Source organism: Nyctereutes procyonoides, unplaced genomic scaffold (assembly GCF_905146905.1).
Source record: "Nyctereutes procyonoides isolate TBG_1078 unplaced genomic scaffold, NYPRO_anot_genome, whole genome shotgun sequence".
Lineage (NCBI taxonomy): Eukaryota > Metazoa > Chordata > Mammalia > Carnivora > Canidae > Nyctereutes > Nyctereutes procyonoides.
In genome coordinates, this window is record NW_026575122.1 from 23,945,450 (window position 1) to 23,960,242 (window position 14,793).

A 14,793-nucleotide genomic window follows, 5' to 3' on the forward strand; every position below is an offset into this window, starting at 1 on the left:
ACTCCCCATGGTGATATATAAAGCTGGCTGAGCCCACAGACATTTAGGAACTTAAAAATTACAAATACATTAAGAGTAACAGGGTGGTTGGAGTAGGACAAGGAATGGAAATTCTATTTCTATTCAAAGGAGAACATGAAAATATTGTGATATCATATGTCATAACTCAATATATTGAGAGTAATTAGTTTAGACATTTTCTGTCTTTAGAAAATTCTATAGTAAAAGATCTACACAAAAATCAGTACAAGTAACCAGATATAAAATCCTTCAAAAGTGAGCTGAGGAGTTCTGGTATTTTAAGGAACTTTGAAGTAATGTAATTTATACATCCAGTAATCCACTGGACTTTAAATCCATACTAGAGCTGATGCCTCTCCCATATTAATTGTGCACATGCTCTTCTGTTCTTTTTTTTGAAACGTGAAACTCAAATGGTCTATTTTATAACTAAGAGACCAGCATTAGAGCTCCTGAACTGTCTTAATAAGAAGCAGTTTCCCTTGGAATGGCCCTGAGCAGACTCCCCAAGCTGAGAGGAACCATTTTATCCTATTTCTTAACACCGGCTCCAGGGGAAGAATGAATCCCAGTCAAAAAGTTAAGACCTACTGACATTGATTGATTCGGGACTGTATCAGATGTTGTTGATAAGTCATCTATGTGAATGGCATTAAAGTCAAATAAAACTATATAGTAAAATATTAAACTCAAATATGAACAAGGGTGTTTGAGCAGGAAAGTGTCTGGGTATATTTTCTGATGATTTGGAGAAGAGCTGTAGTTATATGCTATTTTTAGACAATAGCAAAACATACAGTAAATTTAGTCAGTCAAGGGAAAAGGCTAGCAATCTGTTGTTTCGCACCCGTTGAAGGTGGGTTCTCTTGAAACAGACTCTGAGATGGAAGTTGGCATGCCAGAGTCTGTGAGGGACTCACTACCTGTGGAAGAAAGCAAAGAGAAGAAAGCAGGATTGGCCGTAGAAGTTGGATTGTAATGCCTTCTCAATCAAGGCCTTAGGGGAAGCTGTGAAGCTAGGCTGGCCCCAGATTTGTCCCAGGTTAGGGTGAGGAGACTGGTTCTTTAAAATCGTGAATCCAGTAGTCATTGGACACAGGCACCTCAGGGAAGGAGGCATGACTTTGGAGGTTGTACCTCTCTTCAGCCTAGGGCAGCTTGTTACAGTATCCCCTACAGCACCACTGGGGGGAAAATGTAGATACCTCAGCGAGAGCAATGTTTACTATTCAACTGACTATCAAGACATAGAGCTCAATGCCATTAGCACTCGTAATATCAATAACTACCTTTTAACAAATATTATTACATGCGAAGCACTGGGCTATATGATACATACTATTTCATCTTATAACTTTGTGAGGTAGGCATTGTTGTCTCTAGGTGTAAACGAAGAAGTGGAAGATCAGAGAAAATAAATTACTTGTCCAGGGTCACATATAGTAGACAGAACCAAGATTTATGTTCATATCTGACCCCAGTGCAGTTATACAAACCTTTACAATCTCCTGGAACACATGCCAGGTATTATGATGTTGAATATTTGGAAGATACCTGTTCAAGGAATGCAGGGTTGCCTTTCATACTTATTAGATGATATTACAAACCACATTTAAACAACTTTGATGAGTTGCTACGTAGATGCTAACAATGTTTAGCAGTTTATAACTGCATTACTCTTAATTTTTTAAGTTTTTTTTATAACTGCATTACTTTTAAAAGGAAAATGAGTAATAGTTACTGCTCTGGTGACCCTTAAAAATCTTTATTTCATGACATGAAGCCCTGAAGTAGCATAACTGGATACCATTATGCAGCTGATAATGTTCATGGAACTCTGACCAGGAGGATACATTTATTCAATAGAAAACCCCCCATCTATTCCAAGTATTTCCAAATACATTGTTGACTGACAGCAAAGGCAGAAGTTTAGGCTAGAATAAAATAGATAGCATTTTTTGATAACCAAAAGATAATGTGCATTTGTTGAATAATCATGAAAATCTCTCCTGTTTATGTAACAAGTTTCCTAATCTTTGGGATGGAAATTACAATTGTCATTTGCTGGTTTGTTTTCACTTCCTTAGGTCTCTCTACATCAATCTTCTGGGACTCTGGGCAATCCTCATCTGCTCGGTGTTATGTGGGCTTGCCCTATATTCCAGGTACCATGACTGTGATCCTTGGACAGCCAACAAAGTATCTGCACCAGACCAGGTTCAGTACCCTGTTTTTCTTACATGTGCATTAATGATATCCAGAAAGCTTGTAATTGGCAGGACAGAGTCTTACTATTTTTGTAGAGATACAGCAAATGAGTACAATATCATCACATTTAAATTTCTAGAAAGCATTTGGCAAAAATTTATTTTAGCAGGCATAGCAGGAATGAAGAATGCTGTATCCAAGATTAAAATATTTAAATACCTGGAAAATTTCAAGCCTAGTGTTAAATAGAACTAGGTCAAGGCTGGGAGTAGAAATGTAAACACAGTTAAAGAAAAAACCAAACAAACACAAACCATGATAGTGTAAAACATTTTGTGTGTATTCTTAGATCACTTATTCATCAACATTTTACCTTCCAGTTTTTAAATGATAGAGAAACAGATCTAATGAATGAACATTTATTGAGTATTAACTATGAGATGAAATTCTGTGCCCAGAGCTTTGCATGATTTATCTCTTCTAATTCTCATAAATAGTAGTTCTAATTTTAGACATTAGGAAATGAGTAACTCACAGAGAGATTATATTACTTGGCCAAGGTCACATAGCTGATAAATAAGAATAGCTGCAAGTACTCATCGTACTATTATAAATGCTTTATTTAAATTTCAACTTTGAACCCCTAGAGCTATACTTTGAGGTAGGTGCCATGATTATCTCCCTTTCAAAGATGAGGAAACGTAAATCATAGACAAGTTATATAATAGCCAGTAAACCTGGAACCAGATTTCAAGCCCAGGCAGGCTGCAACCAGAGTCTTAACTTTAACCTCTATGCCATATACCACCTTCCCAGAAAGTGTAGCTAGAATTCAAACCCAGGACTGCTGGACTTTGAAGCTTGAGTTCCTTTTCTCAGAGTTCTTGCCAACATTATTTTCAGAGACGTTCTTGTAAATCAAGAGCCCAGGAGCCTCGTTAGATTGAAGATAGACTGGATTTTATGTTGATATAAATGCATCACATACTACTAGAAAGATGCAACTTTGTGTAATTGGAAAATTAGAGCCTTCTTGAGCTGTTCATCTGCACCCTATATTCACATGTATCCCTCTGTTCATAAATGGAGCTTTCCCATTTGCTCAGATAATCTAAGAATCATGTTTGCTCTTCCCTTATATTCTCTCTTTCTGTGATTTTTGTCAATCTCCTTTTGTTTGTAGTTTCTATCACGAAGACAATAAGGATGTTAAAAATGTTTCTCATGTATCCTCTCCTGTCCTTGGATAACAACAACAAAAAATGTCTACAAATTCCTACCCTTGAGACTCCTTGTCATAGACTGCATTCAGGATGTCTTTCATGCATGCACCTTTAAAGAGCCTGTGCTATTTTTTTTTTTAAGGAATGCAGTTTCCTCCTACTTGGATGATTCCAGTATTGTGTTAATTGTTGAGGAGCTAACTCAGTTAACATTTCCCTGGGGATACAATGGACATAAGGCACACTCTGTAGAAAGTCAGGTCAAAATCATAACCTGAGCAGAGCAAAGATACAATTCTATGACACTCTGCTGGAGCTCACCCTGAGGAAGCAAGATTAATGTCTAGATACAATTTTACTATTTTTCCATCAGTCTCACCTGGCTGATTCTGTCCCTGAGGGGGCCATTCAGAATATGAAATATCACATCAAAGACTTTTGAGAAAGTTGATGTTAGAGTAGAGGATTTTAGATCTCATTATAACAATGACAATGGAAACTTGACTTTTGCTTATGTGTGGAATATTGTTAAGATATCTTGGGGAAATTGGGTCTTGATTTCATATACAGATAAGTGCTGTTCTTTCCGAGAATAAAAAAAAAATTAGTAAGCTTTGGATAAAGTGGAGACATTCTTAAAATGACACAGACCCTTGTAGCAGTGGATGATGTTCTTTCATGTCCCATAACAAACTATTGTCAAATGAAATCAGAAGAGGCTGTTAAGATAGGACGTGACATCCACTCTATACAATCAGAGACGGAATCAAGAATGTTTCAGTGCAACTGAGGGGGGAATCTCCTTCTAGAAATTATCCTCTTAGGACCCTTTTGATTTAAAAAAAGCAGTTTTGTCAAAAGACTCTCATGTAACATAGTACTGGAGTACTACACCTTCCCTTCCTTATTTAATATTTATTTTAAAGTAATTTATCAAAAATTAAGTTGATATCATGAACTTTTTAAAAAGAAGCAAGTTTCAGGAACTTCCTGAGGTTACTCCACTTGTCACTATGTCTCATACTGTATATGGCTATAATTACACTTTCAATCCTGAGTAGTTATTGAAGTTCTCAAAGATATCTTTGAGTCATCAAGTAAAGTTAAATTAAGTTAAATGAATGCTGCTTACTTAAGCATAGAGATATGTAAAATATTTCCTTTAAAGTGATTTATTACTCTGAAGAATGAGAATAGCTACCTTTTATCAAGCATTTACTGTATTCCATGTACTATACTAAGAGCTTTACAAAGGTTATGTAATTTAACTTTTATAGCAAGTCTATGAGGTTAGTATTATTACCCCTATTTTACAGATGAGGAAACTGAGTCTTAGACAAGTAACAAAATCCATTTCTGTCTGAACTCAGAACCCATATCCTTAACTACTGTGCCATTCTTTCAAGTGTTAACACCAAAAGAGTTTACTTTTTCATATTTGAAAATTTCAATTATGTGGAATAGGTTCCTTTAGTTCTTGATGAACACAAGATAAATGAGGCATTGGTTCATTTTATTTGATAGCAAATAGCACTCAGGAGTAAATTTTGGAATTTTTCAGCTCATGCCTTATTTGGTACTGGACATCTTGCAAGATTTTCCAGGACTTCCTGGACTTTTTGTGGCCTGTGCTTACAGCGGAACGTTAAGGTATGAACTATGACTCTAACAACACATGGTTTCCCCATTGGGATCTTTCTTTTGTTACTGGATATTTTGGGAGATAAAGCTGAATTCTGGACATGAGCACAAATGCCCCAACTTGGGTAATCTACTCCATGTATCCTTTCTGTTGGTCTCACTCTTATCCCTATGGACTGCCAATCTATTATCCTCAGTCTCCACTTTTAACTTGGTCTCTACTGTCTAATACATCATCACATACTCTGTAGAGTCACCATAATAATGATCAGTTGATGGTAGTTTTCACTGGTCATCAAAAATGGGTGCCTATAATCTTGGTTTGAAATGTATGTATAGCTGAAGCATGGTCAAATGGAAAATTAGAATGAAAACCTCCTATTACATGCTGAGTAATATACACTGTTCAAAAAATCTTGTTCTGTGTTTGAACTTATTCATTGTACTTTCTTCCAGTGTTTGTGCCAGGGAATTCTTATTATTAACCATGTACAGCATATGTGTCTGAGGATCCAGGAAATTAATATTATTGATATTTATGACATAGATTTGTGAAAATTTATGACAGTCCTTTCTATACACAAAGAAAAATATATTTTAAAGTATATAGTAGTACTATACTACTATTATATAGTAGTACTATGTGGTCTGTGTGGATTCTTTCTATAGAAGCTGAGGATTTATTGCAAAGTGGAACCAATATAATATTGTTCTTTTTTGCCTATGGATCTTGCCTGAATCATTCTTGGATGATAACAGCTTCCAGAAAGTGGGTGTTGTGATCATCAAAAATACGGCAGAAATCTGGTTATATTTCAGAAATGATAGTTTGTTCCCCCTGTCTTATTCCTATATAAAGTATTATTAAGGTTAAAATATTATACATCAAGGGTGCCTGGTTGGCTCACTTGGCATGGGACTCCCTGCCCAGCTCAAACTCTCCCTCTTCTTATTCTCTGTCCTCCCACTCCTCCCTGCTTGTGCTCTCATAAATAAATAAATAAATAAATAAATAAATAAATAAATAAAATATTTTTAAAATAAAATAAAGTATTATATTTTATTATAAATATATATAATATATATAAAATCTTATAAATCAATTTTTCTCTTACAGCACAGTGTCCTCCAGTATTAATGCCTTAGCAGCAGTAACTGTGGAAGATCTAATTAAACCTCACTTCAGATCACTCTCAGAAAGGTCTCTCTCTTGGATTTCCCAGGGAATGAGTGAGTTTCCATTTCCACAATTCCATTTTGCCTCCAGGAGATGATTTTTAAAAATACCTGAAATTCTTTTCCATGGAAGATACAGAGTTAGAACTTCCAAGTATAAATGTATATATACATATGCATACCTCTGACTAAATGTAGTCATGCCATATTTGCAATCAAGATTTGAGGGACACTTCAAGCAATTAATTGTCAGGGGATCACAAGGAACAATTTCTAAGGTCCTTATATGGCTGTCCTTCTTTTCTCATTTCTTCCTATCCCAAATTCTTAGCCACAGAAAAATATTCAACCCTTTTCCTTTTCAAACTTTAGCCAAGGGTTTTAAGAAATACCCTTAGTTTGGAGCCAAGAGCCACACTTCTTCCTTATTACCTAAGAGGGCACTATCAGTTTAAAGTACATATATTTTCCATGTGTATGAATTGAAGATAAAGAAACAGTGTTCTGCTTTTTCACTTGATTATCTATTCGGTCTGTACATGTAGACTGACCTGGAGATAGTCATTTAAATTGTACAAGGAACTTCTATCAATAGATTGTAGCACCTTATTATGGGTTAAATATCAGTTGAATGGAAATATCAGTTTAAGACCTCAGTTCCCAGATGTCCCAAATGTAACAATCTGACTCAAAGAAATTTGTCTAGCATACTTCATTCTTTATGTTTGACATTGTGATTATATGTGTTCTGGAATGAATGACTAACAGACTTGTTTTTTAAAAAGAATGTTTAACCTCAATCCAGTAACACTAATAGGCTGTCAAAGAAATAGTAAATAATATCCTATTTTGAGCCATAATTCTTTATGTAATTGTCTCGACTATAGCCTGGAATAAATACTTAATTTATATTCTCCAGTGTCCTTTAAATTTAAATAGCATTGCATTGTTTTATTATGCACCCAATTTTAATCCTGGAGCATAATTTCAGAATGATACAATGTTTCCTGAAGAGTATTTAGATTAATTTATTATGATTATTGAAGCTGTATGATTTTAAATAGAAGCTTTTGAAGCCAGACAGACCCAATCTTGCTTTACCAATTTACTAGCTTCAAGTAAACCCAATAACCCAATACGGCTTGAATTTTTTGTATGAAAGGTGAAACAAAAAATATTCATCTTGTGGGTACTACAAGGTTTAGAGATAACAAATATAAAATAAGAGGTACTAACTGGTGCTCAAGGAAGGAAGTTGATAATAATAACAAATGAATTCTACTAGTATAGATGAGGTGTTCATTTACTTTGAAGGGTTATATATAAGTCATTGTCTTGAGGTATATATAGTAAGAACGTCACAGAGAATAACATGGCAAAAATAATTTGAATGTGTTTCCACTAACTTTGAATACCAAAACCCCACAGTGGTGACTAGTCATGAGCTATCAGAGAAGAATCAAGCTAAATATGTTAGAAATACTATTGACATTAGGATTTGGAGGCACAAAAAAATCATTGCAACATGAGCTCTTTGTAAAAACTTAATGCAAAATTTCCTTTCAGGTGCAATAAGGGTATTTACCCAATATATTTAACAAAGATGTGAGTGCTAGTGTAAATAAGATAGATGTAAGGATGCAATAACTTTATGATGAGCAAAGTTATCATTTCTTTTTTGTGTGTGTTTTGATTTTGATGTGTGGGAAATTATATTGACAGATTTCAGGTGATTTGTGCTGAATGGAAATATTCAAAAATAAAAACGTGGAGGCATGTGTGTAAGTTTTCCTATAATTTTAAAAGTAAAACATGTGTTTGGTAAAAATCTAGAAAATACTGAAAGCCAAAAGAGAAAAAAACATCCCATATTTCATAATCTAATCAGTAGTGGTGGCTTGAGAATTTCTATAAAGTTTGGGGAAACAGTTTGGTAGGATGGGTAATATATTTGATGCCATCTTTCTTTGCTATTTAAGGAAAGGCTTAGAGATATTGATGGAGACAACAAGAGGGCTAGAAGTCTTAAACCACCCATTGGTATGGATTGTCACTTCCCAGAATAAATGAACACTTCAAATCAGAGGATGCTAATTTCTGATGTTTATTACTCCTTCCCCTCCCCCATCATGTCATACAGAGCAGAGCTGGATTGTGTCCTGTTTCTGGCAAACTGAAAACAGAGACCTGAGCCTTCCTTTATAAACAAATGTTTATGGAGGATTAGATTAATAACACAATAGTTCTTAGCTTTTAAGTCCCTATAGTTAATGCTAGGGATTTTTTTTTACTTATATAACCTGATGTCATTAATCCTAGGTCACAATATCAGAATTTTCTTTCCTACTTGCACACTGCTGATCCTGTAGGAAAACACCTCTTCCTTTTTTTTTTTTTGTTTGGCTGACTTGATGTATGTGGTCATTTTTCACCACAATCATATTAATTACTTTGAATCAAAGGTGGGGTAACTTATTCTGCTGAGAATTGTAATCCTCTGGGTCTGAATTTTACACTGGCTCTTATATCATCCATCTAGGTGTGCTGTTTGGAGTTCTGTGCATAGGAATGGCTGCACTGGCATCACTAATGGGAGCTTTGCTGCAGGTAAGAGCTACTTCTTCAAGGTTTGAGTCATAAAAACTGAATTCTCCTTTTTTAAAAAAAATATTGGTATGACCGTCCTTCCAGTCTTCTCTATTCATCTGTACATAGCCATATCAAAGAACAGAGTTGACTAAATTCTTTAAAATTAAGCTTTCTATTTTGGTATAATTGTAGATGTATATGCAATTTAAAGAAATAATACAGAAAGATCCCATATACCCTTTACCTAGTTTTCCTCAAGGGCATGAACTTATATTGATTTTTTTCCCTCTTTCCTTATGGATGTTCAGTTTCCTTATGGAAAATTTTCCATTGAAAAAAGACAGCACCTATATAAAAGAATCAGTTAGGTAGGGTGTCTGGGTGGCTTAGTAATTTGGGCACCTGACTTGATTTTATCTCAGGTCATGATCTCAGGGTCAGGGGTTGACCCTGCTCAGCTCAGAGTCGGCTTGCCCCTTTCCCTCTGTTCCTCCCCTGCTCTCTCTCTCTCTCTCTCTCTCTTCCCTCTGTTCCTCCCCTGCTCTCTCTCTCTCTCTCTCTCTCACACACACACACACACACACACACACACTCTCTCTCTCAAATAAATAAAATCTTTAAAAAAATCAGTTAGGCATATTTGTGTGAGCTTATTTCTGGTTTTTCTATTCTTTTCTATTAATCTATGTGTCTGTCCCTCTGCCAGTACTAGGTGGTCTTGAGTTTTGTAGCTTTATCATAAGTCTAGAATCATGTACACTAACTCCTTCTACTGTATTCTTATTTTTCAAAATTGTTTTAGCTATTCCAGTTCCTTTGCCTTTCCATCTAAAGTTTAGAATGATAAACCATTAGCCACCCTTACTAAAAACAAAAGAGAAAGGACTCAAATTAATAAAATCACAAATGAAAAAGGAGAGATCACCACCAATACCAAGGAAATACAAATGATTTTTAAAACTTATTATGAGCAGCTATACACCAATAAATTAGGCAATCCAGAAGAAATGGACACATTAATGGAAAACCAAACTACCAAAACTGGAACTAGAAGAAATAGAAAACCTGAACAGGCCAATAACCAGGGAGGAAATTGAAGCAGTCATCAAAAACCTCTCAAGACACAAAAGTCCAGGGCCAGATGGCTTCCCAGGGGAATTCTATCAAACGTTTAAAGAAGAAACCATACCTATTCTACTAAAGCTGTTCGGAAAGATAGAAAGAAATGGAATACTTCCAAACTCATTCTATGAGGCCAGCATCACCTTAATTCCAAAACCAAAGACCCCACCAAAAAGAATTATGGACCAATATCCCTGATGAACATGGATGCAAAGATTCTCAGCAAGATACTAGCCAATAGGATCCAACAATACATTAAGAAGATTATTCACTATGACCAAGTGGGATTTATCCCCGGATGCAAGGCTGGTTCAACACTCATAAAACAATAAATGTGATTGATTATATCAACAAGAGAAAAAACAAGAACCATATGATCCTCTCAATAGATGTAGAAAAAGCATTTGACAAAATACAGCATCCATTCCTGATCAAAACTCTTCAGAGTAGGGGTAGAGGGAACATTCCTCAGCATCTTAAAAGCCATCTACAAAAATCCCACAGCAGATCTCATTCTCAATGCAGAAACACTGGGAACCTTTCCCCTAAGATCAGGAACAAGACAGGGATGTCCACTCTCACCACTGCTATTCAACATAATACTAGAAGTCCTAGCCTCAGCAATCAGGCAACAAAAAGACATTAAAGGCATTCAAATTGGCAAAGAAGAAGTCAAACTCTCCCTCTTCGCTGATGACATGATACTCTACATAGAAAACCCAAAAGCCTCCACCCCAAGATTGCTAGAACTCACACAGCAATTCGGCAGTGTGGCAGAATACAAAATCAATACCCAGAAATCTGTGGCATTTCTATACACTAACAATGAAACTGAAGAAAGAGAAATTAAGGAGTCAATCCCATTTACAATTGCACCCACAAACATAAGATACCTAGGAATAAACCTAACCAAAGAGGTAAAGAATCTATACCCTAAAAACTACAGAACACTTCTGAAAGAAATTGAGGAAGACACAAAGAGATGGAAAAATATTCCATGCTCATGGATTGGCAGAATTAATATTGTGAAAATGTCAATGTTACCCAGGGCAATTTACACGTTTAATGCAATCCCTATCAAAATACCATGGACTTTCTTCAGAGAGTTGGAAGAAATCATCTAAGATTTGTGTGGAATCAGAAAAGACCCCAAATAGCCAGGGGATTTTTTTTAGCCAGGGGAATATTAAAAAAGAAAACCATACCTGGGGGCATCACAATGCCAGCTTTCAGGTTGTACTACAAAGCTGTCGTCATCAAGACAGTGTGGTACTGTCACAAAAACAGACACATAGATCAATGGAACAGAATAGAGAATCCAGAAATGGACCCTCAACTCTATGGTCAACTAATATTTGACAAAGCAGGAAAAACTATCCACTGGAAGAAAGTCTTTTCAACGAATAATCTGTATTTCTAAAAAATGTTGCTTAGATTTTGATACAATTGCATTAAACCTATATATTAATTTGGGGGAGAACTGACATCTTTACTATGTTGAATCTTTGAATCCATAAATATAGTATATCTCTTCAGGTATTTAGGTCTCTGATTTTTCTCATATCCATTGTGTAATTTTCACTATATAAGTCCTGTATATGTTTAGTGAGATTTATGCCTTACAATTAAAAAAATTAGGTTTTTAAAAAAGATTTATTTGAGAGAGAGCAAGCATGAATGGGAATAGAGGCAGAGGGAGAGAATCTCAAGCAAACTCCCCACTGAGTGTGGAACCCAGTGAGGGGCTAGATCCCACAACCCTTCAGAACATGACCTGAGCCAAAATCTTGAGTTGGATGTTTAACCAACTGAGCCCCCAGGGGCCCCATAATTTTTTTAAAAGTTTTTATTATATTTCCAGTATATTAAGTAACATATACAGTGGTGTATTAGTTTCAGGGATACAATTTAATGATTCAAAAATTCCGTACATCACCTGGTGCTCATCATGACAAGTTCACTCCTTCATCCCCATCCCCTGTTTAATCTATCCCCCAACCACCTCCCCTCTAGTAACCATCTGTTTGTTCTCTTTAGTTAAGAGTCTGTTTCTAGGTTCATCTCTCTTTCTCTCTCTCTCTTTTTTTTTTACCTTTGCTCCTTTGTTTTGTTTCTTAAATTCCACATATGAGTAAAGTCATATGGTATTTGCCTTTCTCTGACCGACTTATTTCACATAGCATTATACTCTCATGCTCTATCCATGTCATTTAAATGGCAAGATTTCATCTGGTTGGCTACTATTCATATCTATTATATTGTTTTGTTGAATTTAGCCATTCTGATTGGTGTGAGGTGATATCTCCCTGTTGTTTTGGTTCACATTTCCCTGATGATGAGTGATGATGGGCATTTTTTCATGTGTCTGTTGGCTAATATCTTCTTTGGAGAAGTGTTTGTTCATGTCTTCTGCCCATTTTTTATTGGGTTATTTGTTTTATGGGTGTTGACTTTTATAATTTCTTTAAATATTTTGGATACAAACCCTTTATCAGATACGTCACTTGCAAAAATCTTCTCCCATTCAGTGAGTTGCCTTTTACTTTTGTGAATGGGTTTCTTTACTGTGCAGAGGCTTTTTATTTTGATGTAGTCCCAATGGTTTATTTTTGCTTTTGTTTCCTCTGCCTCCAGGGACCTATATAGAAAAAAGTTGCTGTGGGCCATGTCAGAGAAGTTACTGCCTGTTCTCTCCTAGGATTTTTATGGTTTAAGGTCTCACATTTAGGACTTTCATCTATTTTGAATTTATTTTTCTGTGTAGTATTAGAAAGTGGTCCAGTTTCATTCTTTTGCAAGCTGCTGACCAGTTTTCCTGACACCATTTGTTGAAGAGACTGTCTTTTTCCCATTAGATAATCTTTACTGCTTTGTTGAAGATTAATTGACCATTTTCTGTTGTGTTTCATTGATCCATAAGTCTCTTTTTGCATTAGTCTCACACTGTCTTGATCACTACAGCTTTGTAATATGACTTGAAGTCTGAAACTGTGATGCCTCGAGCTTTTTTTTTTTTTCAAGCTTACTTTGGCTATTTGGCATCTTTTGTGGTTCCATATAAATTTTAGAATTGTTTATTTTAGTTCTGTAAAAAAATGCTGTTGGTATTTTGATAGTGATTGCATTAAATGTGTAGATTGGGTAGTATAGACATTTTGAGAACATCTGTTCTTCCAATCCATGAAAAGGGAATATATTTCCATTTCTTTATGTCATCTTCGATGTATTTCATCAGTGCTTTATAGGTTTCAGAGAACAGGTCTTTCACTTCATTTGTTAAGTTTATTCCTAGCTATTTCATTGTTTTAGGTGTAATTGTAAATGGGATTGTTTTCTTAATTTGTCTTTCTTCTGCTTCATTATTGGTGTATAGAAATGCAACAGATTTTGAAGATCAGTTTGGTATCCTGCAACTTTATTGAATTTGCTTGTCAGTTCTAGCATATTTTTGGTAGATTTTTTCAGGTTTTCTATATACAGTGTCATGGAATCTGCAAATAATGAAAGTTTTACTTCTTCCTTACTGATTCAGATGACCTTTATTTCTTTATGTCCTATGGCTAGGACTTCCATAACTATATTGAATAAAAGTGGTGAGAGTGGGGGCCCTGGTGGCTTGAACAATTGAACATCTGACTCTTGATTTCAGCTCAGGTCATGAGATCAAGCACCATGTCAGGATCCACACTCAGCACAGAGTCTGCTTGGATTTCTCTCTCTCCCTCTCCCCACTTGTGCATGCTCTGTCTCTAAAATAAATACATAAAATTAAAAAAAAATTCTTGCTCCTGACCTTAAGGGAAAAATTGAGTTTTTTCCCATGAAGAATGATGTGATCTACAGGTTTTTTATATATGACCTTTGTTTTGCTGAAGCATGTTCCCCCTAAACCTTCTTTATTCAGGATTTTTACCATGAATGAATGTTGTACTTTGTGAAATGTTTTTTTTTCAGAATCTATTGAAATGATTATATAGTTCTTATTCTTTATCTTATTGATGTGATGTTTCACCTTGAGTGATTTGTGTAGTTTAACTACATTGAGTGTTTTCACATTGAGTGAATATTGAACCACTCTTGTAACCCAATGATAAATCCCACTTGATTGTAGTAAATAATATTTTTGTGGTAAATAATTTTTAAAAAATATTTTATTTATTTATTTATTTATTTATTTATTTATTTATTTATTTGAGAGAGAGAGAAAGAGAGAGCGCACAATAAAGAGTAAGGGCAGAGGGAAAGGGAGGAACAGATTCCCCACTGAGAAGAGAGCCTGATGAGGTGATCAATCCCAGGACCTTGAGATCATGACCTGAGCTGAGGGCAGATACTTCACTGACTGAGCCACCCAGGTGCCCCTATAAATGATTTTTCTTTTTTTTTTTTTATAAATTAATTTTTATTGGTGTTCAATTTACCAACATACAGAATAACACCCAGTGCTCATCCCTTCAAGTGTCCCCCTCCGTGCCCGTCACCCATTCACCCCCACCCCCCGCCCTCCTCCCCTTCCACCACCCCTAGTTCATTTCCCAGAGTTAGAAGTCTTTATGTTCTGTGTCCCTTTCTGATATCTCCCACACATTTCTTCTCCCTTCCCTTATATTCCCCTTCACTATTATTCATATTCCCCAAATGAGTGAGAACATACACTGTTTGTCCTTCTCCGATTGACTTACTTCACTCAGCATAATACCCTCCAGTTCCATCCACGTTGAAGCAAATGGTGGGTATTTGTTGTTTCTAATGGCTGAGTAATATTCCATTGTATACATAAACCAAATGATTTTTCAATGTATTGTTGGGTTCA

General features: G+C 35.6%; 1 protein-coding gene across 2 annotated transcripts in view; it reads left to right on the top strand.

The window, feature by feature from the left end:
- The window catches only part of SLC5A8 (solute carrier family 5 member 8), a 64,292-nt gene that overhangs the window by 17,974 nt on the left and 31,525 nt on the right, over positions 1–14,793 (top strand). For both annotated transcript variants that reach the window (XM_055336582.1, XM_055336583.1), the window contains exons 7-10: positions 2,109–2,238; positions 5,014–5,102; positions 6,211–6,323; positions 8,809–8,876. In XM_055336582.1, the coding sequence (XP_055192557.1) occupies positions 2,109–2,238; positions 5,014–5,102; positions 6,211–6,323; positions 8,809–8,876 (400 nt within the window). The remainder of the gene's footprint in view (positions 1–2,108; positions 2,239–5,013; positions 5,103–6,210; positions 6,324–8,808; positions 8,877–14,793) is intronic.